We start from the raw sequence: 25053 nt of genomic DNA, 5'->3' as shown, positions 1-25053 counted from the left end.
GCGGTAGACCGATCTTTAACAAAAAAAAAGTTACGCAAGATTTTAATTTCTATAAAGAAACCATTTAATTTTTTTATATCATTCATTAGTTAAAATTTATTATTACTACAATTTTTAGGATAACTAACATGAGAAAAAAATTGTACATAATAATTTATTATTAAATATTAGTGTAAAAAATTAAATTATTAACATACACTATTTACTCTTTTTTAGTAGCATCCACTATTTACTCTTAACACAATGCATTTGGTAATAACCAAAATATTAAATTTCACCTCCATTTGTATGTTGGTCATTTAAGCAGTGAAGAAAAAATTTTACTTAATCAAATGATAAAAAATATGACGAAGTTTGGTCAAATTTTGTTGATTAAATAATAATAAAATTAAAATTACGAAATTCATTCTAAAAATGTAGTTTAATTTTTAAATGTTTATCTTTTGAATTTATAATTGTTTCTTAATTATTATATTTTTTAATTAAAATATAATTAATAACACAATATATGATTTTTTTAAAAATATATAAATAATTAAAAAAAAGTTTATATTAACATCAGTTTTTTGGAAAACCAATGTTAACGTATGATACGTTAACATCGGTTTTTTGAAAAACCGATGTTAACATATCATACGTTAACATCGGTTTTTTAGAAACCGATGTTAACGTGTATGCATTAACATCGATTTTTTAGAAAACCGATATTAACATATCATACGTTAACATCAGTTTTTGAAAAACCGATGTTAACTATGATGTTAACATCGGTTTTTATAAATCCGATGTTAACGTGTATGCATTAACATTGGTTTTTTGAAAAACCAATGTTAACATATTATACGTTAACATCGATTTTTGAAAAACCGATGTTAACATCGATTTTTAAAAAACCAATGTTAACGTGTATGCATTAACATCGGTTTTTTGAAAAACCGATTTTAAGAAGAATACTTTATTTACAAATATGCCACCGCGTTTAACTTAACATCAGTTTTATACAAAATCGATGTTAAAACTGCTTTTTGTAGTAGTGTTATTTTAGTATGGTTAAACCAGTATTCTGATATAGATAAACCAGATTTTAAATATGTTTAAGCTAGTGTTTTGGCTAGTTGTGTGTAGTAGGCTAATACCGTTGTTAATTGGTGATTATTGTTCTAATATTAATAACATTCTTAAATGGTTACTATTCTTCTAATATTAATAATCCATGGTTACTACTGCCTCGCATCTTTGGATATGTGACAAAATCTACTTTAGCAATATATATATATATATATATATATATATATATATAATCAATCTACTTTAACAAATTGATGAAGAGAGAACATAGAAATCAAGTTATTTGCTTTGGTTTAGGAGTTCATTGGCAGCTCGACCATCTACAAATTCATTGGCAGCTCGACCATCTACAAATTCATTGTAACTAATAGGTGAAGATGTTCATAATAGTAAGCACCAACCACTACTGATACAATTTTTTTCTCAAGGCATAATCTGAATCACCAAACATACCCACTAATGGGGAAATAAATTTCAATGCTCTAACATTTTATTCAAGATTAAGTCAAGAATAGTAAGATTCTATCACACTAGTTTTTCATCAACTATTATGTAGATAGTCATTTTACCAAAAAAAAAAAAACTGTGTATATGTTTATAATTATAATTACACAACAGTTTTCAAACTACAATCCAAAGTGGGTGCACAGTACTGTTGAGTGTTGATGATGAACAAACACAAACCCCAGAGGAACTAACAGTAATGACAAATGGCTATCTGGGTTGGGCCTGTGGTGGAGGAGCGGGAGGCCCATATTGTTGTGGCTGTTGTCGTCGACCCTTGGCCCGGCCCAACAGGTAACATGCCAAAGCCAGGATCAAGATGAACAATATTAAGGGCAACGATATAACCATCACGAACCCCATTTCTCAACTTTACTTTTTCTTGTCTTTATCTTTATTTATAATACCTACGACATGCCATCTTCATTCCTCAGAACATAAAGCCACAACAACCAAATACATAGCATAGGTACATATTTATAGCTTCTAATATTCGTGATTTCCAATTTAATTTTCCAAACTAGAGAAATAGAAAAAAAAAACTGCACTTAACTGAAACAGGATTGATTGACCCATAGATGAATTTTATACCAAAAATCAAAAATAAAAAAAATTACTGAGTACAAATAAGTTGATAATTAACATATTATAGATATGATTATAGTTTTTTGGAATTTCACTCATTGTTTTGAGTATATAGATTGCTGGGGACACCTTAGAAGGGGGGAAATAACAAATTGAAAAGGTGATGAATCGGAAGAAAGAAATTGAATTAAGAAATTGCTAATTGCGTACCTGTTACTGATGATGTTAGTGAAGGAAGCACCGTCTGCAACACAGAAACTGAAGAGAGATTGGATTGGGCGTTGCCACTTAATGATTAGGAAAGAATATTTAATTTTGGAAGAAAGATTGAAGGGAAGAATAGATGCGATCTGATTATTTGAATGAAACTTGTGGAACAGCCATAAGATAGAAACTAGTAACAAGTAACACGGTTTGGTTGTGAAACGTATGCCACGTGTCACAACATGGTTGGACACGTTGAAACGTATAAATTCAATCTCTCTCATGGTTTTAATGCACATCTTGTCCGAAATAATAATGCATCCTTGATCGTTGATACACTGAACATGGTTTCGCTTTGGAATTTGGATGACCATTGATTAACATTTAAGGCAGCTCGACTCTAATTTGCATCAAAAGTCATTTTTCATCATTCATGCAACATGAGGCATAGAAGATTGAGTAATTTACACAAACTTGCTTTCTTTTCCGCGCTACACGCAGATTGTTGAAATTAAACGTATAATGATATTAGGTGGTCACCTTCACATAGCCTGAATTATATTTTATTTAATGTTAAGAATCTCGTAGTAAACGTTATTGTCACTATTGTTTAAACTTCACTTGATGTAATAATTATTTCAAAACATTACTACATCGATTTCCTTGCCTTCTATGCTGAGGCTAGATTATTAACCAAAAACTAACAAAAAAGTATAACATATTGCATCTTGCCCTACGTGGATAAAATTTGCTACAATGTCAGCAGGGAATGGAATATGATACACGGAGACAACATTCTTTGACAGTATGAGCTGCTAATGAAAATAAATTACAAAACAGCCCAATTAACGCTGATTTTGTTAACGCAAAATGCTATTGGTTGTATGGTGCTAATGTGGGGATCTTACGTGAACCTGTTCCTCCATTAGTGCCAATGGGCTTGTTAGATAACCTCTGCTTGTACCGTTTGAGAACAGACGCAAAATTTTCCTTCCCCTTAGGGAAAGCCACATCACCTGCGGCAGTTCCAGTACGTCCTTTCCTGCCAGAGATCGCAAGCTTGACTTCCTTGATAAGTTCAAGCAACGTTGATGCAGTTGTGTATTTGCCCTGGCCTGGTTTTGTAGTTGGGGGTAGCATCCCATTTGAAAGATGGGGGCTTAACTTTCGCTGAACTTGAAGGCAGAAGCATGGATCCAAGGGACTATGAGGCTTGAGGAAAGCTGGATCAATGATGCCCTGCTCATAAAGAAAAATAAAATATATAAATGCCAATGTACTGGAGAAAACTATAGTGGCAGGAAAAGACAGAAATGAAGAGTGTTGTGAGCTAGTGGGAGAATTGTTAGAAGAGCATGCAACAAACACACATATTATATTGTCTGCAAAGATTAGGATCTACATTGAGGAGGGATGAATGCTTAACACATTGGAGCAACTTCTCCATGTGATTTATCAACAACAGATGCATACCACATTTTTTGGGCAGCAAACAATTAGTATAATACCACTTAAAATAGAAGTGTATAAATATAAACTAAATGATTCCCTTTTTGGAGACAAGAAAGGGCCAGCACTTCAATGCCTATTCATCCACTTTTTAAATGTAAATTACAAGAGCAGCTGAATGATGCGGGGCCATCTGATGTTGAAGATGGGACACTGGCTAATACCACTCTGGAAGGTTCTTCAGCTTCCCATGAATCACCATCATCGTCATCCCTTTCAGCATTTGTTTCCATTGTTATAGTTTTGGTGTCTTCCAAACAAGAATCAGAAATCTCATTAACTACAGTTGATACTGCCTCTAACTCTGATGTGGAAGTCGATGTAATAGAATGAGTATCCCTTACAGTATTCACATGGGGTTCACATGGGGTTCAGGTTCCATTAAAGATTCAGGTAGATCAGGATGAAAACTTGGAAGTGATAACATCTGAGTAGTCCCAGCTTTTTGCTACAACTGGTGTGTGTTCCTCCACATGCTTAGATACATCTTCATGACACATTGTTTCAGTTAAATACGATTCTTCACCAACAACTGGAGGATTTGGCAGAGTCTCTGGCATATCCCAGTTCCATGTCTGAGCATCTAATTGGACACTGGCAGATCTTAAAGGTGTAGCGGCTAACCAAACCATCAAACATAACGATGTAAAAGAAGCAGTAAGAAGAACTAAATGAGACAGACACACCACTCCCCACATTCCATCCCAAATCACTTGCCCAATCACTATTGCCGAATATCATTTCTACCACCACGAAAATATTCAAGCCAAGCATACCAACGAATATCATCAATGCCAAAAGTTCCAGAAACTGAGAAATCTTGTGTACACCCATTATTGATCTAGATGTAGCAACTCGAAAAAGGGGGACCACAAAAGATGGAAGTTGCAGAGCTACCAAAACTTGCGTGGATAATAGTAGCTGATACATCCCTTCAGCTCCTGAACTCCGGACACAATAAAGGACAGGCAAAACAGCAATCACTCTAATTGTAGCAAAATGAAGCCAACCTGGAATATCCAATTTTAAGAAACCATGCACTACTACTTCTCTGCCTAAACTCAAAGTTAATGTTGTGGTTTGATTTGCAAGAAACAAAATGAGCAAAAACCCAAGCAGAGCTATTGGGCTACGTAAGACCTGCATAAGAATCCTAGGATTATTATATATTTTCAGACTTCAGATCATGAATGACAAATAGGGTGTTGTAAGTATTCTGATGTAAATCAATTATAAAGGAAAAGGAGACCTGTACCATTGGTGATAATGCATCCTGAAAAGTAAGCAGCACAGGACCTGTACTGTAGAACTCGTTTGCTGAGGCGGTCATCAGCATATTATTTATCAAATAAATGGACCCGTTAGCACCCTTTCTCTTTAATATTGTTGCTGAGGCGTTGAATGGATTGATGAGAGAGGCTGAGAAACAAAACTTATTCAAGGGATTCCGAGTGGGCTCAAATAATGTGGATATTAACATCCTCCAATATGCGGATGACACCATTTTTTTTGGAGAGGGTTCGATGGAGAATGTTAAGGCTATCAAGGCAATTCTGCGGACTTTTGAGATGGTTTCTGGCCTTAAAATTATCTTTGCAAAAAGTTGTTTTGGTGCATTTGGAATGTCAGATAGGTGGAAGAGGGAAGCAGCCAGTTGTTTGAATTGTAGCTTGTTGTCCATCCCGTTTGTTTATCCAGGCATATCTATAGGGGAAAACCTTAGACGGTTTCACATGTGGAATCCTATTCTTGAAAAGTGTGAGAGAGCTCTAAATAAATGGACACAAAGACACCTTTCATTTGGGGGGAGAGTGACTCTTATTCAGTCCGTCTTAACTTCGTTGCCTATTTACTTTTTATCTTTTTCCAAGATTCCTAAGAAAGTGGTGGAGAAGCTAGTGTCTATACAAAGAAGATTCCTATGGGGAGGCGGCACAGATCAAAACAAGATTGCTTGGGTCAAATGGGAGACAGTATGTCTCCCAAAAGAGAAAGGGAGTCTGGGAATCAAGGACATCGATACCTTCAACATCGCCCTGCTAGGCAAATGGAGGTGGAATCTATTTCAGCATGAAGGACAATTGTGGGCTAGGGTTCTGGAGTCTAAATATGGAGGTTGGAGGGGATTGGATGAAGCACATCGAGACAATCATGAGTCCATTTGGTGGAGGGATCTAAAGATGGTCGTTCAAAACTCACAACAGGGGATGGAGCTGAGTAATAGCATAGAGTGGAGGCTTGGCTGTGGAGATAGAATCAAATTTTGGGAAGATAAGTGGGTAGATGGAGAGGAATCATTGGCAGCAAAATATCCCAGACTGTACCTAATATCGTGCCAACAAAACCAAATTATCCAGCAGATGGGAGGATATAGGGAAGAAGAGTGGGAGTGGAACTTTTTGTGGAGGAGGCCATTGTTTGACAATGAGATACCAATGGCTGTAAATTTCTTACAACATGTAGAAAGTAAGGCTATCCAGATACAAAGAAGAGATGACTGGGTGTGGACACCAGATTCAAGTGGGCAATATACGGCGAAAAGTGCTTACAGGATGATGATGGGGGGAGCAACAGATGGGACACAGGATAGGGATTTTGAGGAGCTGTGGAAGATGAAGGTTCCAACCAAATTTGCAGTGTTTGCTAGGAGGCTACTTAGAGACAGGTTGCCAACTAAAACAAATCTTCACAGGAGACAAGTAGAGATCGATGATAGGATCTGCCCATTTTGCAGAAGCGCGGAGGAGGAAGCGGGACACTTGTTCTTTCATTGCACTAAAATCATCCCTATGTGGTGGGAATCCTTGTCTTGGGTGAACAATGTGGGAGTTTTTCCGCAAGATCCAAGACAACATTTCCTCCAACATGGATCTATAGTGGCTGATGGACTAAGGACTAATAGATGGAAATGCTGGTGGTTGGCTGTCACTTGGACTATTTGGAAGAAAAGGAATGACATAATCTTCTCCAATGACTCCTTCGACATCAACAAAATGATGGAAGAGGCAGCTTTCCTCATGTGGACATGGCTTAGGAATCTGGAGAAGGACTTTGTAATTCATTTTAATCAATGGTCTACTAACCTAAGAGAAGGGTTTGTGTATCACTAGAGGATATAACCATAGATTAATAGTAGAGTTTAACATCAGGGTATGGCCTGGCTATGGTTCCTAACCAGACTCCATTTAGTCTGTATTGGAACCAGAGTAAGGGCAATTACATAGTTGTACTTTAGTACCTTTGGTACTCAATTTATTTATTAATATATATATTATGTTTGCTGATAAAAAAAATATTATTTACAAAATAAAGACCACTGGAAACACATAATATGGTCAAAAAATGGTTATGACACAAAGCATTCTTAAAAATGCTTGTCAATCCCTGATGCCACTGGGAAAAAAAATCAAATTGGCAAGAACTCAAAGTTGCACCCCATTTTGACATATTAGAAATGCTTGTCAATCCCTGATGCCGCTGGAAAAAAAATCAAATTGGCAAGAACTCAAAGTTGCACCCAATTTGACATAGAACATGATGTACAATCATTTTCACCTAGGTGCACAAATGATGAAAGGTTTGTATGGGAAGTGATGATTGATCAGAGACAAACCTAAAATCATAAATACAACATTAAGAAAGCTCTACTTTTATCAGGAAGCAATTGTATAGCTTAAACTTATAAGAAACTTACTGAGGAACTACACATAGATTTTGTATACATGAATAAACAATATCAGTAAAAGAATATCACTTTGAGAATTTGTAATACACCTTTACCTTTCCATTTAAAGTGTGCCATTACAATGTAGTAGGTTCATTACAATGCAAGAATATAACTACCAATGAACATCCTTAAGAGAAACTATCAGTTACTAAACCTTCTGTTAGAATTGGACTTGGCCTAGCTATCTAGAAATAGGTAACACTAACAGGTACTACTCCAAAACCATTACTAGCATATTGGTAAATGATACATTTCTCCCAACAACATCTAGTAATAAAGAATGCTAATTTTATTTTGTGCATAATATCCCTTTTTAAAACAATGCCTGCATCATGGAAACAAATACCCCAATGCAACCCCATTGAGCCAACTTCCAAGAAAGTATTATCATATTACCAATTCAAAGAACTAGTATAAATGCCCTCATTTCCCTTCATAAGGGTGCTAGCAAGAATAACATTAAACTGCAGGAACTTAAAACATAGTTAATTAAGGAAACCATACATCAATTTACTTGTAGACTGTAGAGCTTTTGAGGCAAGAGAACTCAAATCACATTTTGGTTTCTATCTTTCAAATTAGCAAGTGTTCAAAAATTGATTATATAATATTTTCATGACTTCACTAGATAAAGCAACCATCTGATGATGTAACAGTAGAGAGACATGGTCAAAAAACCACTCACAATACAAGGTTTTGGACACAAGTATACAAAATCAAGTAAGAATAATGAATAACGATAAGTTTATCATTCTATAATAAAGAGGAAATTAAAGGTCAGCGTTGCTCAAAGTGCTTGTCAACTTGAACATAAGATTTATCAAAGTTAGTAAACCTCCAGCAGTCCAGCAGCAAGGCAACTGCCCATGCAAGCTACTACCATATTGCAAGAGGCAAGTTTCTCCTTTATGAACACACAAAACATGAGGAGCAAATATATCCACAGACACATTAAGCATATGTTCTTTGCAGTTTCCGAAGGATTCAGACATTTCATTGTATATGCATAGAGGAAAATTAAAAACAAGACGAAATAATACCTGTACAATAGAGGAATGAAGGTAAAAGTTGTGAGGTACAAGATTTGCTCCTGGAAGACTCATTAGCACAAATGCACCCTCCCCTGGTATTCCATTCATGGAAAATGGAACTTCTGGTTGATTGATAAGCAGTCCAAGTATAAACGAAAGAAATACAAAACCTGCAACAAACTGTCCTAGGATTTTTGCCTTCTCAATGTCCTAGACAAAAGCAATTTGATAAGTATAGTGTTGTTCAACAGAGATTTATGAATAAGTAAATGATGATACTTACAAGAAAAACTGAGAGAAGAATATGAAAAACAACACTAGTAGCAGCTAAAAAGACACAAGTGAACAAGTCCCACCCAAAAATAAGATTAAATCCTGTGAAAATCTTTGAAGAGCCAGCTAAATCTTTGAAGGTTAATCAAGCGTACTACCATGTTAACATTATCACAGAAAGTTCTGTTTGAACTCCAAGGAGCATGCATGTCCATGTATCATACTCATCACTGCAAATCTTTGGAAAAAGAAAGTAATGTTAGTCTATAAGAAAAACACGCAAATTATGAATTTTTTATTGAGTGAATTTTGATTTTTTGGTAGATGAATTTTGAGCAAAAGAAGGTAAAAGATTGTTTAATAATTTTCTTCTGGGTTCATATCCTCTTGATAAGTGATTTCTTCTTAATAGTCTTCCTACTGTGCAACGAGTTATTTAATAGGGAGTGAATGGCAGGGTGCTACATTAAAAAGACAACAAAACTAGCAAATTATTTGAAACTCAAATAGAACAGTTTTTTTTTTCTGAGGGGGGATAAAAAGCAGCTCAGAGTGCAGAAGCTTTTCAAATATTGCAATCTTACTACCTCAACAACAGTATAATTTATAAATCCCTGAGGTGCAAGACAAAATACCTGAGCTAGACTTTTTCCAGTAATTGCACCAATCCTTGCAGATATGTACTGACAGAAGATAGCAGCAAAATTGAAAATAAGCATGACAGCCATCAGATCAAACCCAAACCGTGCACCATCTTCAACAGTTGCTACCCACTTTCCAGGGTCAACATATACTGTTGAAATCAGAAGCATAGGTACAACAGCAGGAAGCGACTGACAAAGAAAGCTAGGAGGATGGTTAGGACTCAATGTCTCTGCTTCCATTTTACTCTTTGATATCTTACTAGCAACAATAAGGCTATGAAGTAGCTAAAACTCAATGAGCCATAGACAATTCCATTACTGCAAATATATATACTAAGCTGCCAAAAGCACTTGCAACTTGCAAAAAGTATTCAACCATCAGCTATGATCATCAGATATTAACAAGACCGAGGTTTTCGATCAAGTCAACCCGTATACCATCACAAAATCTTTTCACAACACCACTATTAACAATTCCATTAATCTCCTCAACATGACTGAAAATCAATCCAATTTGAGGCCAAAATTCATAAACAGCTCCGGCGATTTTCAATTTCAAAAAGGGTTCCCAAATGCATCCATCATCATCACTTCCCACTCGAACTTCTCAAATCCTGCATCATCAAATTGACCAATGTAACAACAATAAGAGCAAAGTTAAAAGTAAAAACAGAACAAGAAAATAACAGAACATTTTTATTCACTTTCTTCATTACTATCAACACTTGAAAGCGGTAACAAATAGCACCTAAGCAAGCAAATCCACATGAAAATTTCCCCCCCAAAAGAAAAGCATAACACAAGTCGCGAAACAGAACTCAGCTCCGAAATGCACCAGAAGAAAGAGTTAGAGAGGTAAAAGCCTGAAACCTCACTCAGTGGAAAAGTTCAAGTAGTAAGAGATAACAGACAGAGGCAATGAAAACGTTGGCGTGGATCTGATGCAGAAGGAAGGAACATTTAGCACGGAATTCAAGGACGATGATGATGACCGTACAGTTAGGGTTCTGAAGTAGTGTTTACCTTCTCTGCTTCTTCTCTTTCCTTCATTTGCCACTCTCTTCTCAACTTTCCTCCTGTTTTTTCTACCACGACATGCGGTACTCATTGTGGGGAGTCATCCACGCTTGTAGGAAAAAGAATTGACGTGTTGCGATGATGATGAGGATTGCAAGTGTCAATTTTTTTAAATTTAAGGTGGGGAGGAAGTTAGCATAATGTGGTAACTTTTAATTGGAATTGTTTTTCTTTTTGTTAATCGTTGAGCAGATTCATGATTTCTGTTGTGCGATTCTATGGTAAAAATGACGTGTTTTTGGAGAAAGTTTCATAAGAGAAATGAGAGGGGAGGAGTGTGATGAAACCATAGGTGAGGGAGTACGATGAAATCAAGGAAGGAGTCCAGTGTAACGAGACAAGGAAGAGTGACGTTTGAAAAAGGAAAAGAAAAAAAAAAGGTGTTTAAATAATTTTACATAAAAAAAGTAGTGTATTTATAAAATGGGAGTGTGTAAAGAGTAAAAGCCTTGTTTAAGTATAACGCAAGTGTATCCCAAATATAATGCTTATGAACCTATCATGCACCTTCCTTCATATTTCCATTTTTGTTTGCTGCTGCTTTCCATTCCATTCCATTTTGAAAAGTCTAATTGCATCAATAATTGGGCTTTGAAAAAGAGAAGAAAAAAAAATATGGTATCAGTGGCGCCACCCTCCACTCCACTTTCATAAATGCTTTAGGGGGGAAAACATAAATACATTTTTATCTAATTGTCATAATTTTGTTACAGAAACCATTAAAACAATTCATTTTTTATACGTATTATTTTTAATATTTTTAATGGGTCTATGCCCTGACTTAGTAAATGCATTACTTAGCGGGACTTTGTAAACACTAAACTTGGTTACTTGAGTTATTTCTTATTACCTCCAGTTCATAATGTTTTGCAACACATCATATTCGACAGATCCAAAAGGGAAAAATTTTACTTACATAGGTTTTTTTTCATTATTGATTTTTTTTTCTTAATAAAAGTGGGAAAAAGAGAATGATAGAAAGGAATCGGTGGCAATATGAAGTAATGATAATGAGTCTGCGATATATTAATGAAAGTTGTAAAATGACGAAAATCTTATAAATGGCTGATGTGGGTTTCAATAGTAGTTGTTGAGACGGGAAGTTTGGGCGGCCAAGAAATAAAATGGACTCACCACAGTCCACAGGCATGGGAATCATGAGCATATTCTTTTGACCGACATCACCACAAGTTCAACCAAAGATTCTCCAACCAAGTTGCCTTGCCTCTGTAGGGGATATTACAAACCTTTTTTTTTTATATAAAAAAAACTACTCCAATGTGATACAGAAGTGATCATTTAATTTATATATTCACCATATCATATATATATATATATATAATATGAGTAAACGAAAAGAAAAAGAGAAAGTGATAAGTAATGTAACATAATAATAAAATTATATATCATTGTTAGTTGATTTCACACATGCACTACACAAAAACAAATAGTTACATATGCAAGTATCATTTATGATCGGCAAAGAAATTAAATCATCTTTGTTTTTTTTTTTTTGTGTGTGTGTTTTCAAATATCTACAATTTATAATGAGGGACTATTTTCTCAACATATAAAAATCTATTTAAATGATTGATCTCTTCTAATAGATGCTCATTTGTACACATTAGTTTGAAAATCAAATGACTTTAAATCTTATTATTATTTAACTGTCAAATTTTGCATCTGATATGCTGTTCTTCTCATCACTCCATTTCTTCTATTAATTAATTATATAATTGGTATTATTAATTTATAGTTATTCAATTCAGCGTTACAAAATGAATCCAAGTTCCTACGAGTATATATGTTTTGCAGATTTAAGCATATTAGAGTTGCCACGGTCATATATATGTTTTGAATATAATTTGATTATACGTAATGATTAGAGAGTGCATGCATGTAAGACACTAGTACATCCAAGACAGTTGACTCCCTAACTAATATATCATATACCTTTGGAAATCTGTCTTGCAAGCTAAGCCAATCAGAATTACATATTAACTCAAACACCATAATCTTTCATTCCGCTAATCGATGTGGCAACAAACTCATTCATTTACTATCATGTCTAGCATGGATAATGCTTTGACATTATAATACTTCCATGCTTGCTTTCATAGTAATATACTACACATTTTATTGTACCAATAGTTTCATATCGACTAGTGCAACCATAAAATAAGCGTTTTCATTAATTCACTTCACACAAAAACCTGTTTGATTCCTCGTCCTCAGCCTCCTTACACCAATACTGAGCTTGCCAATTAGTTTAAGGTAGGTTAAAAATCTAGAAAAATTATTGGCTGAAATATCAAACATGTTACAGAGAAAATTAGGAAAAAGGAGAAAACAAAGAAAGTTCCGAGAAGCAGCTTTAGTGGTGCCGAAATGCAGTCTAAGTATCACGTTGTCTCAAAAATAGGTGACAAATAGTCTTTAAGGTTGCCATATCAACTGCACTCCATGTTCAAATGCACCTTCAATTCTGCTTTTGTCTTTTCTTCCGGAATGATATATATTTCGTTTCTTCTTCTTTGGTTCACATTGTGTAAGAAGCTAAGTAGTAATGTGGAATGGTGGAGAGCAATTATTTGAATAAGTTTAGAGTATATCGTTATTTAGCATTTCCCTATAATTTATATAATTAGGGCGTTCTACTTGACTGAATTGTTTGTAATAAATATCTGCACTCTGCAGGGACCGCAAAATTTTTGTAACAAAGTTTTGTGAGTGTTAGAGGGATAATTAATTAGTCATGTGGACCGCAAAATACTCGCATTATAATTTATACAATTATGGGCTGAGCTTTTCATTGTGCATTTATTTAAATATATTTATTCTCTCAATTTGCACGGCTTTTATTACACAACAAGTAGTAGTATTACTATGTGGTTTTCATGTCAACTTTTAAAACAATCATTGCGACTTTGAACATATTGACAAACGAGTTTATATGTATCTCATGCCGTAGGACAAGATAGCTAGTTCAAAACTTTACAAAAAATAAAATAAATGGGACTAAACCTTAAAAATTTCCCACAATTTTTCCATGACAATTTAGTAAAAAGACAGCATGCATGTGTGGTAAAGAATACAAGGAACATGATTAAATAACTGAGAATTTGAGTTTGTGGTAGGTCATGTATATAGTTTCCGACCCAAAAATGTGGGTATGCAGGGAATGTGCCACACTTTTCAAATGTCCTCTTAATAAAGCAATCAAAAGCACATGCTACCCAATTGATTAGATATCATTGCTCGTTGCCTTTGGAGTACTTTGTTTGACTAGAGCCGATTCAAAATTGCCTTTCTTATCGGGAAATTTAAAATAGAAAAAAAAGGGAAAAGAAATAAAGTAATCACTTGTGAATACTTTTCATAATCATGTTTTTTCTTTCTTTCGAAAAGTTGTTAATTTGTTAAATAGAAATAGGAAGGGTGCCCCCGTCCCAAACTTTCCAGAATTTAAAGAAGCTTCTTGCGTATTTCAGTTTGAAACAGAGAAGTTGCAACACAAACAAAGGGGGGTGGTTGTTCCATATCATTCAAAAGATAAGCTATTGATATCATTAAATGCTCACACTTTTTCCAATGAAGAATAGAAGAAGTTAGAGTCTTAGGGACCAAATCAACCAATTCCCCTTACAATTTATCTTCAAGAAAATAAGTCTCTATGTGTACTCATCTTTGAAAAAAAGAAACTTTAGAATACATGCATTTATGTCCTTGTATTATCTGGATAGGCTATTCAAACTTTATCATTTAATCTAATGCTATGCCTTTTGTCGACACCAAAATCAGCTAGAAAAAGCCTATTGTTTCTAGTTGTATAATACCCTTTGAAATTTATCAAGTAGCTAAATTGACCAATGGTGGCTCCAAAAAACAATGCAATCCAGTTTATGTTCTCACTTCACTCACACAGGTCACACTCCTTGAAATCAGGCTTTGGATCTTTTACTCATGACTAATGAGTAAAAATCACTAATTTCCACTCCAAACCTAGATGTGGTAATTATTTAATGGTAACAAATACAATAAACTTGTCTCATTTGTAAGAACTGTTAGTAATTAATACTATATATTAGTAAATCAAACAACTATAAATAATAAACAAAAGTTACAAAACACCCAACACAACAAATTACAATCTTACCTAGATTGTCCTAAACTAAAAGAAACAGTACTGTAACCTTCACTTTCATGCAGGTAATTGGAAGATGGCACCCTGCTGCAGCCTGCAATTCCATGCAAGAGATGAGAAATCATGAATTATGATTGTAGCAGAAATGAATGAGGTCACCATGGCAGAGGCATAGCTAGGGGGATAGGGACGCGTATAGGTGTGTCCTAGTAGGATGACACGTGTAACGACCCCATCGAATGGAGAATGATTGATCAAGTTTAGATAGGGTTTATTGCTCACTCTTTACTACTATGGCATAAGAGATATGGGCCATGGTGTGTGGACCCGAATGTCAAACCAATGAATGAACATGCATTTTAGCAGGATTTGTCGTTTTCTCCCACCGTAAGCCATTTCCTTCGCTGCTAGAACATGCCAATCACTCCTTGCCAAACAACTTTCACACCCCTTATCTTTGTCCAAATATTTTTCAGGAAACTCTTGGGATTTGAGACAGCCTTATGGTACATACATTATCACATTCATCATCATATCGGGTAGCCCTGCTTTTAATTTGATCGATCAACAACATCAGATTTTTTTTTTTTTTAAATTTCATCCATCTTCTATCCTATCTCTACATTTATTTATTGTATATACTTGGGTGCGGATAATATTATATTATAAACTATAAATGAAGGTCTAGAAATTAACATGTTCACTATGTATTTATTCAATTTTCAATGTCAAAAAGGAAATAATTCCCCTTGCATAAGAAGCTTTAATTAGTTAATAATGTATAACCTAAACTTACAACTTTCAATTTAGGTACCCCTCAGTCACGATAGGGATTCTTATATTCTAAGCGTCCAAGTTAATATTTCACAATAAATATTTATAAATTAATTTGATTAAAATTGATTTTAAAGTAAAGTAATTTACATTATGTTTGGATATTTTTACTTTGAAAGTGAGTTTGATGAAAAATTTAGTGAAAATCGAATTAACATAAAAATTACTTCTTAGTCAATCAAATTTTGAACACAAAATTAATTTTACTTAATAATATAACCAAACATTACGGAAAACAAAATTAATTTGACCTAATAGTAACCAAATATTACTAAAATCACATTTGACATGAAGTAAAATCAATTTGAATGCTTTAGCAAGAGAACATTGAGTGACAGCGGTGCCAAAACGCATATGAATCGTGAATTGAACATTAAGCCGTGAGGGGACAGAAAACGACCGCTATTATATTTAAGGATCTTCTCTAAAAAAAGATGGAATTGACCTTATTTTTAAAATTTCAGTAAACTTTCGGCACGAAGCGATTTTTTCAAATTGTCGCAGCAGTTTAAGGATAAAGCATGTGTAACGAAACCCAGTCGTTTCCCGACCAATTTTTTCACCTTATATTCAAGGAAAGTAGATGTTGCTTGACAAGTTAATCCTGTCTTTAAGCATTTAGCTAGGGAAGGGCAAAGACAATTCCCATGAAAAAAATATTCAAATCCATATAGTCTAAAGGTGAAGCTTCTATAAAAGTTTGTCCAGGATTATGTCTTCCTTACCGTGTAAGAAAGCGCTTATATATTATATATATTACTATCATTCTATATTGTTGTCCCTTAATATGTCACTTCCAACATAAAAAAAACGCGTTATCTTTGATCTGTTTGAAAATTAGAATGCCTATGACATGAGGGAGAGGTTTCTGGCGACAATTTTAGTTAGAATATGACAGTTTTGGTAGTTATATCATTTTCATATATGTTTTATTATTTGGATTATTGTACCGACTATGTCTATCTTTTAATTTAAATTATAAAATGAAAAATAAATGATACATTTGTAAATTTATACTGTACATAAGGGATCATTTAGTGGACACGATAAGATAGGATAAAATACAAAGCATTGGATAAGAATATATATTATCTTATTTCACGATTGAAGTAGATTGGATAATATTAGAATATATCAAAATCTGATTTCTATTCAAATAGTTGAAGTTATTTATGTTATATTTGAGATATGAGATAATTTTATAAATTAAATATTTAGTGAAACATTAATAAAATTAGAAAGATTTAATAGGATGTAATATTAGAGTTTGAAGAGAAGAAAAGATAGAGAATTATTATTTATGTAAAATTTGATACTTTGGTTAGTGAGTTTTGATTAAAAGATAATTTTAAATGATTTAATCTATTAAATTTGTGAAGATTTTGAGTAAAAAACTAAGAATTTAGAATTGTTTTAAGTTAAAGGAAAGTGATGAAAAGGCTTAAATATGACAACTAAAAATATAAAGAGATTAAATTCACCAAAGAAATTATTGAAAGATCATAATCACATTATTATTAGCTATAATTGAGAGACTAAAATTATCATTAAGAAAAAGTTAACAACAGATAAGCTAGTTTAATTTAAATGGTCAACAGTCTCACTGTGCATAGTTACTAGGATGAATGCATACTTTTGGTTCGAGTTATACGCATGCAAATGCAATTAACCAAATACACACACAACAACATGAGGCGGGAAACTGAAAGTAAAAAAGGTATAGAATAAAAGGTAAATTGTCCTTTTGGTCGATGAAATAGAGTAGTAGTAGACAAAATAAAGCTTGAAATGTAACCTTAACTACCCTTTCTATCATTCAGCCACATGAAACCTGCTTTTCACATCACAACAATGAACAACTTCAGTAATTACGCTCCAAAAGTGAGACTGAGAATCAACACAGACTACTTTTGGAAAAACATTACCCACATCCCATCACGTTCCCAGCCAGTTTTTGCCTCACTTTGAAACTTAACGGCCCTGCTTATTGGTTAGGAACAAGGTCAAAAAGCACTAACAAATTAAACAAGAGCCATCGTTTTTGTTGGTAATTTCAATAAAGAGTACTTTTGGAGCCTAAATTCTTGCCTTATATTGGGACAGGACCGGCAGAACTGCAGAAGAGAGGGTCCTTCCCTCAGCTTGATCAGCTCCACCTTTGCGAGAACATGCATCAAAATAAAGGCAAAGAAAATATCATGACATATTGGTGATATTTCGATGACAGAAACCAACTCCTTGGCTCTGGATGAATTCAATGAATGTGACTCCATCAATTCAAATCTAAATTGAAGAGAAAAATTTGAGTTAAAAAAATTTAATGATCATTGATATAGTATAAAATAATTGAGTAATATGATATAAACTCATTAAAATATGATCAAATTGTTTCGATTTAAATTACTATATATATATATATATTTTTTTTTTTAAATTCAACACAATCCAAATTAATTAACATAATTCAAATTAAATTTAAATTTCACCTAAACTTGAATGAACCCTAATACCCACCCCTTAATCAAAGATGGCAAAGAAGAGGAAAGTTGTGAAAATGTAAGTAGGCATAACAGCGTGGGTGGGAACGAGGAAACGTCGCATATTGTTTGTGGTGACCAAAACAAAAAGATCCCTACATGTAATTGCTTTCTCTGTTGCGTTTAGTTATGTAACGTTATTGGTACAAATTAAACAAAAAGATTAATGATCATAGGCAGAAGCACAAAGACTCTCCCCAGTAGTGATTATGCGTGTCACCAAACAGAGTTTTTGATGGCCAGAGGGCACCACATTGTCACGGCACAGGCATTCAATGAGTCTGAATCTGACCCAGCATTAACTTCCTTGCTGCTCCCTGTCCCATTCAACGCTCATCATTATGCATCATTACAAGCTTTACAAAATTATGTAATTTTTTACATTTTTTTAAAACAAAATCACTTGAAACTCGAATGAAGATTATATTAAACTGCATGGGGTGCGGTTCTAATCTGACGTTATATGAGGAAATTTCTTGCTTCAATTTAATACAAAAATAAATGTACTTGAAAGAATTGAAAATGTAACTACAGAGGATCTCAATCCAATGAAGATAAGATACTCATCGAAAGAGATGTTGTTTTTCTTTTAGTCTCTCGTCAATTAGCACCAAGTTATTAACTAATTTGAATATACGAGGGATTAAAGTTATATTTTATAATAAAAAATTATGTGATTACACATCAAATTTCTTGATAAAAATGATAAAATAAGTCAAATTTATTGAGCTGGACAGATCAATTTGGACCAAAAAATGTTGGTTCAATTGGACAAATGATCGGTATGATAGATTCATTCGGCCAGGATGAACTCGATCAAAATTCAATCAGGCTTATCTTGGTCTGATTTTTTTTTTTTAACTTATATAACAATTAGGCTTTAAAAAGTAAAATAAACGAATTTAACTTGATTCAACCCAATCCATTTGTTAGGTTTGGTCTAATGGAATGAATTGATCCATTTAACTATCTCAATTTTTTGATAATGTGATAAGTTATTAGATTATCAATGTGACTATTATGATACATTATTATTTAATTTCATTACTTAATAATAAAGACTAAAAGAGATGATAACGGAAAAAATCAATAACTTTAATCAAACACAATCTGTTTTCGGACAGCTTAATATCATATTAGATTGAGTTCATTTAACTTATTTGATATTTGAATTAACAATTAACGGAAAATAAACTTCTAATTATTAATAAATGACTAGCTTCTTATACTTAATACCCTTTTTATAAATAGAAGATTAGCATGATAAAGATCAAAATATTTGCTTATTTTTAAAAATTATAATTTAAGTGAAAGATTTATAATTTATGAAAAAATATATGGGGCAATATAAGGCTAATTACAAAGTAATAAAGTGAAAATTGATTTCTTTGACAGAAAAATGCATTCTAAAAAATAAAATGCATAATTGGAAGAGTATAATTTTCACATAATATAAGTATTTTTATACTTTCAATTAATTAAAAATTTCTATAAATAATTTTTTAAGTAATTATTATAAAAGATAACAATTTTATCATACATATCCATTTTTTTTAGGACATACTTACATGTTAATCTAAATTGAATAATAATATAAAAGCATATATATTTTTTTATTAATAAGAATAAAAAATAGGTACTAGAATTTAAAATGTTTTATATGCATATTCAATCAACTGACTTAGATTTTCTTATTATAAAATCACATTTTAATTCAATTCTAATAATTATAATCCCCAATAATAAATATAAAAATATATCACATTTATGATACGTTGGACAAATGCTTGTGTTTTATAAAATCGTAATATACCCTTGTTCTTTTTTGTTATTAATTTTAATTGTCGCATGATACGGAAACCACCGACCATATATCAAAGCAAAAGTTCAATATGTTGAGCATACATCGTACTGTTTTTCTCTTAAACCATGTTAAAAAACATTTAAACCCATTTTTAAACAGGGCTACTACTTATTTGTTCATTTTAAAACTTGAAGAACAAATGAATTGGTGCGGTAGTTCAGCAAAGAACAGTATGAAGAAGGAAACAAACGGGTCTCTTTGCATTGCATAATTTATACGTTTTTTCACCATACTCTGTCGAGAGCAGAGCCAGAGGGTTATGGGGGAAAGAAAAAAAAAAGATAAGCAAAAATGATGCATTGGAAAACGAATGTAGTTAAGTAGTAGGACTAGACGGTTGTGCATGACAGTCTCTCTCGTTTCAGAAAAAAAAAAAATTCATAGTAACACGTTCGTTCGCATTCTCATACATACACACTCTGTAAGCTTATCAGATTCATGAACTTGTTCCCTGCTTTACTATTTGCACCTTCCTAATCCTGACTATTTATGATGTGCACGATTTTGTGACACCGGTTTTCAAGACACTTTACAGCTCTATATTGCTGCTTTTGTCTAGTCTTTGCCTTTAGTAAGTCCATTCAGCTCTATATTTCTGCGGCGTATTTGGTTTCCAAAAGTTGCCCTACTTTTGGCACTCCCATCCAGTTTTTCCAATCTGTTGTTTTACTGAGAATTTTCAGAATGAAATTAGAACTGGGATCTGGTCAGTAAGTTTTGTCCAAAATATAGTCCTTATTATGTGAGATTATCCAAGTCTTTTTTCGATTTGTAAGAATCAATTAATCAAATATAAGTACAAGGAAGCTTATTTACAATATTTCATGCATATTCTCAATTAGCTTGAGTTAGAATCCTTAATAGATTATTCAACTCTATAAAATTAGATTAATTAAACTTTAATATAACATACCAAAGATTTATTACACTGTTCACTTTAATATAATCTTGAACTATATGGATGAATTTGTTAACTTATTACTATATTTATATGTTATTTATTACATATGTAAAGATAAATATACTAGTCATCTAATAAATCTTTCGCATGTTAGATTAAAATATAGTTTATTTTAAAATGAGAAAGGATTGAAATTATATTAAAATTAAATATATTTTTGTCCTTTGTCTCACTAATTAATGAAAAAATTATTTTGATTTTTTATTTTTAAAAAGATTTATTTCAGGCATTCAACTTAGTAACAGTTAAAAATTAATGCAATTATGAATAACCATCATAAAACGTAAAATACTAACAGACTTCTATCTAAATATAAAGACAACATTGACTTAAATTTAAAAATTAAAGAACCAAGATAAAAAATTTGAAAGTTAAAAAGACCAAAACAAATTTTTACACTAAGATAAGGGAACAAAAGTATATTTTAACTTTTTTTAACATATCACTAATATCCATTGGTAGTTGTTACATTAAGATGCAACAATCATGAGGCTTTATAAGCCGATTAATTTCTTATCATTCATTGACACAAGCATCACATCCGAAGAATACCCTTGTGATACTTTTATGCTACATAAATACTCAAAAGGTTTTTCTTTCCTTTTCGGATAATGTATAGAAAATTGGGAGAGAAGCATGTTTGGTTTTCAGTATAAATTATTGTGACACGAATTTTGAAACAAATTTAACATATCAATACAAAAAGAACGCAAAAGGAAGGATAATACAAAAGGAATGGTCTTGATCTGTTAACAAACTTACGTTTAGTCTCACCAACGTCTACTCAAACATGTTCTAAATCGTTTTACAAACTGTCTGTCGAACTAGTATTTCTTCATTTCTTGCATGTATTCCTATTACAACCAAATCTAATCTAGCATTCACACTATCTTTGATTTTATACTGTCTGTTAAGAAGTGTTCCATTTATATTATCGTACACATTTTTCTTTGCATACATGATATCAATACAATGTTTGACATTGTGATGATTTTAATATAAAAGACTATGAAGCACAGACACCTCAGTCACTTGTCGTGTTTGGTATCCGACACGCGTTCGTGTCAGTGTCCGACACCGACACGACACTCATACTACGTTCTATATTTTGGACATTATAGGTGTTCACCTGCCCGTGTCCGTGTCGTGTATCCGATTCTATGTCAGTGTTTCATAGATGAAAGATCATAAAAAATAAACATTTTTGTTCATACATTTTTGTCACAAGTGTGCTTTTGAGTTTTGCCAAATACAATATGTTGGAATCAAAAACATATCAAACATCAGGACCCTAAAAAAATTGAGATACTCTTAACAAATTCAAAGAAAGAATTGTTTGTTATCAAAGTTAAATACTACAATTTGTTTTTAATAATTTAAGGGATTAAAAGAGAAGACATACTGATACAAAAGAGAATCATTTCCCTTATTGGTAAATTTTCTGAAATTTACCTTTTCTTACCACAATTTTTTAAAAGAGAATCATTTCCCTTATTGGTAAATTTTTAGTCCTCCCCAAAACAGAAGCACTTGCACAGACCCAAAACCTCAAAACTTGCTTAGACTTCGAAGAATTTCAGAAAATTTCAAGTGTATGTGTTGAATTCCTACCCATCCATAGTGCGTGTTTGCTTTCAATTCTTTATCGTGATTAACAGGTTAAAATAGAAGCCACAAATAGTTACTTATGCATAATAAAAATATTGGACGTGGAAAGAGAGTATGCGATCCACATTACGTACATAATTCGTTCCAAATAATCAAATTAAGTCCAGGTTGACAGTTCCAGACTTGAATAGTTTTCATTTTTTAGTCTTCAGGTTAATCATATTACTATATCATGGCACTACAGTAAGATAAGTAGTGAACTAACTAACACGCAAAAACATGCTGTAAAACGCGCGTGCGAGCATGCGGGAGGTTCACATACATTTTTATACATAAGCTCAATCCCCTATTAAGATAAGCTCAATCCCCTATTAAGAGAGTGATTATGAGTTTATAATATCTAAACATAGGGGAAGGTAGACAAACAAAGGTGTCAATAACGCTCAACCACAACAGCCAAAAAGGCTATTTGGGGATTGGAACTCAAACTAATAAAATAAACCATTAGCTTAAAGGCATGGGTTCAGTTCTGATAATCCTGGCAAATCAGATATAAACAAAATGTCAGCAAATCAATCAAAAAGTTCATCACTTGAGAGATTGTGTGTACAGCCTAACACATGACACATCATAATGCCAAAAAATGCTCAAGACTTTGGCAAATAGTTTTACAAGAATTATTTTAAGTTAGTTCAAATATATTAAGAAACTAATTGCATTCAACTTATAGGGTTAAGTCTTAACGAAAGAATTAGTCTCTCTTAACGTGACGAAGAGGTGTTCACATATATTTGACCGTTTTTTTGAATAAGATTACTCACGAAGAAAAGTACTTATATATGAAATAAATAAATAAAAAACTAACTATATTCAATTGAAACTAACTTCAATAGAACCATAAGTAGATACTATCCAATTAAGTCACAGGACTTTGGAGAACTATGTCTGGAAGTAAAAAAGAGTCTTAGATCATCTTATAACTAAAGTTAGTTTAGTTGGTTGGTTAATCACTATGTGACTAGAGTTAGTTTAGTTAGTTATGAGCTAGTTATTCTTGTAACTAACTATATATGCAATTGTAACAACCAACTTTGTAAGCTTATTTCATTCTATGCTATTCAATGCTTCTTATATCTCTTTTTATCTCTTTTCTCTCTAGCTTCCTTTGCAAGTTTTTTCGGTTAGTTCTGCATTCATCCATGGCAAGCACGAGTTCTATGAAATAGAGCATGCAATCAATAGGAGAAACAAATAATGGGAGTTTGGGACAAGATGCTTGAAGAATTGAGGGAGAAAGGATATGGGGAATGGAAAGGAGCGTCTGAAATAAAATCAAATGTTTCCTTTGTGTACAACAAGAATGTCGAGTAAGGGAAGGTGGATGAGGGCACAAGGTGATATTAGACACTACTAACCACTTGGTTTTTTTTTTTTTCTCTCAATCATCAATGCACAATGGGAGCTCAATCTGAAGTAACTACTGCTATTACCCATAACTTTGCTCAGTTTAAATAAAATTTGCTACACAAACGACATAAGAAATTTTGTCAGGGGTGCCCATTCGTGACAATTAATTAATTGTGGCATTCTCACGTTTTATTTTGACAACAAACTCAAATTTCTTTTTATAAATTGTTTTTCCCTTGCTTGCTTAATTTGACGGCGACCCTTTTTCCATTTTAGGAGGTGAACCTAATCAAAGGCACAAGAGTAATAAGATTCGTATGTCATTTTTTCATTGTCGCCTTGTAGGGGTAAAGCAAAGACAGTGGTCGAGTTCCCACTATGCTTTTCTTTTCCATGGAAGAATTATTAATTGTTTTAAGTCTTTTATGGTGGTTAGGAAGAGGGTTTGTTCTCATTAGTTTAAGCAAACATTGTTATTTTGGTTAGTTGAAAAAGTTATGGACAAATCACTTTCTTGGTTGATTCAGTCCCCTTCTTAGATAATGCCCAGTTAAATGATTTCAACACTTTTGGCTAAGGCAGGACTAAACCAATACAAAACAGAACAAGTGTAAGGAAACAAAATGCCAGTGTTTTGCTCATAATCATAATTGACACTAATATAACTCGTGACTGGCAATGAGGACTTATTTTCTTGGATAACGCCTCGGTTATCTAGGTGCACATCACAGGCATAAAGGTTCACACCACACCCATGATCAAATTTCAGGTGATGGAATTCAATGATTCTCATAGCTAGACCCAAAAAAATAATCGTTTTGGAAAGAGATAAGGGAAACATGGACTCGTGTCCTCGGTGAATTAGACCTCAGATTGCCATTCCCAGCCCCCTTTACTTGGAACCACATAGGTATGGTCCTCCCAGTAAAAACTGACATAAAAATCGAACACATAGGTATGCGTCCTTTACGAAAGAACGCACTTTCCACTACACCCTATTTATGTAGATTAAACAATAAAAAATCTATGCCAATTAATGGCTGTTACTAAAGGATATTTGGGATGAAGCTGTGAAA

At 33.1% G+C, this 25053-nt stretch overlaps 1 protein-coding gene and 1 pseudogene across 1 annotated transcript; both read right to left on the bottom strand.

Moving 5' to 3' along the window:
* Nucleotides 1-2946: 2946 nt before the first annotated feature.
* LOC114400125 (ethylene-insensitive protein 2-like) lies at nt 2947-3876 on the bottom strand. Its single transcript, XM_028362412.1, has 2 exons — nt 3764-3876; nt 2947-3600 (listed from the first exon to the last, which is right to left on the bottom strand). Exons 1-2 carry the CDS (start codon nt 3830-3832, stop codon nt 3235-3237), a joined length of 435 nt encoding a protein of 144 aa, XP_028218213.1. The 5' UTR covers nt 3833-3876; the 3' UTR covers nt 2947-3234.
* On the bottom strand, nt 3062-9829 carry LOC114400124 (annotated as a pseudogene).
* Between the last annotated feature and the right edge of the window lie 15224 nt (nt 9830-25053).

The sequence above is a fragment of the Glycine soja genome, chromosome 19 (assembly GCF_004193775.1).
Source record: "Glycine soja cultivar W05 chromosome 19, ASM419377v2, whole genome shotgun sequence".
In the NCBI taxonomy this organism is placed as follows: domain Eukaryota; kingdom Viridiplantae; phylum Streptophyta; class Magnoliopsida; order Fabales; family Fabaceae; genus Glycine; species Glycine soja.
Note: the sequence above shows the minus strand (reverse complement) of the source record. Positions and strands in the feature narration are given on the sequence as shown.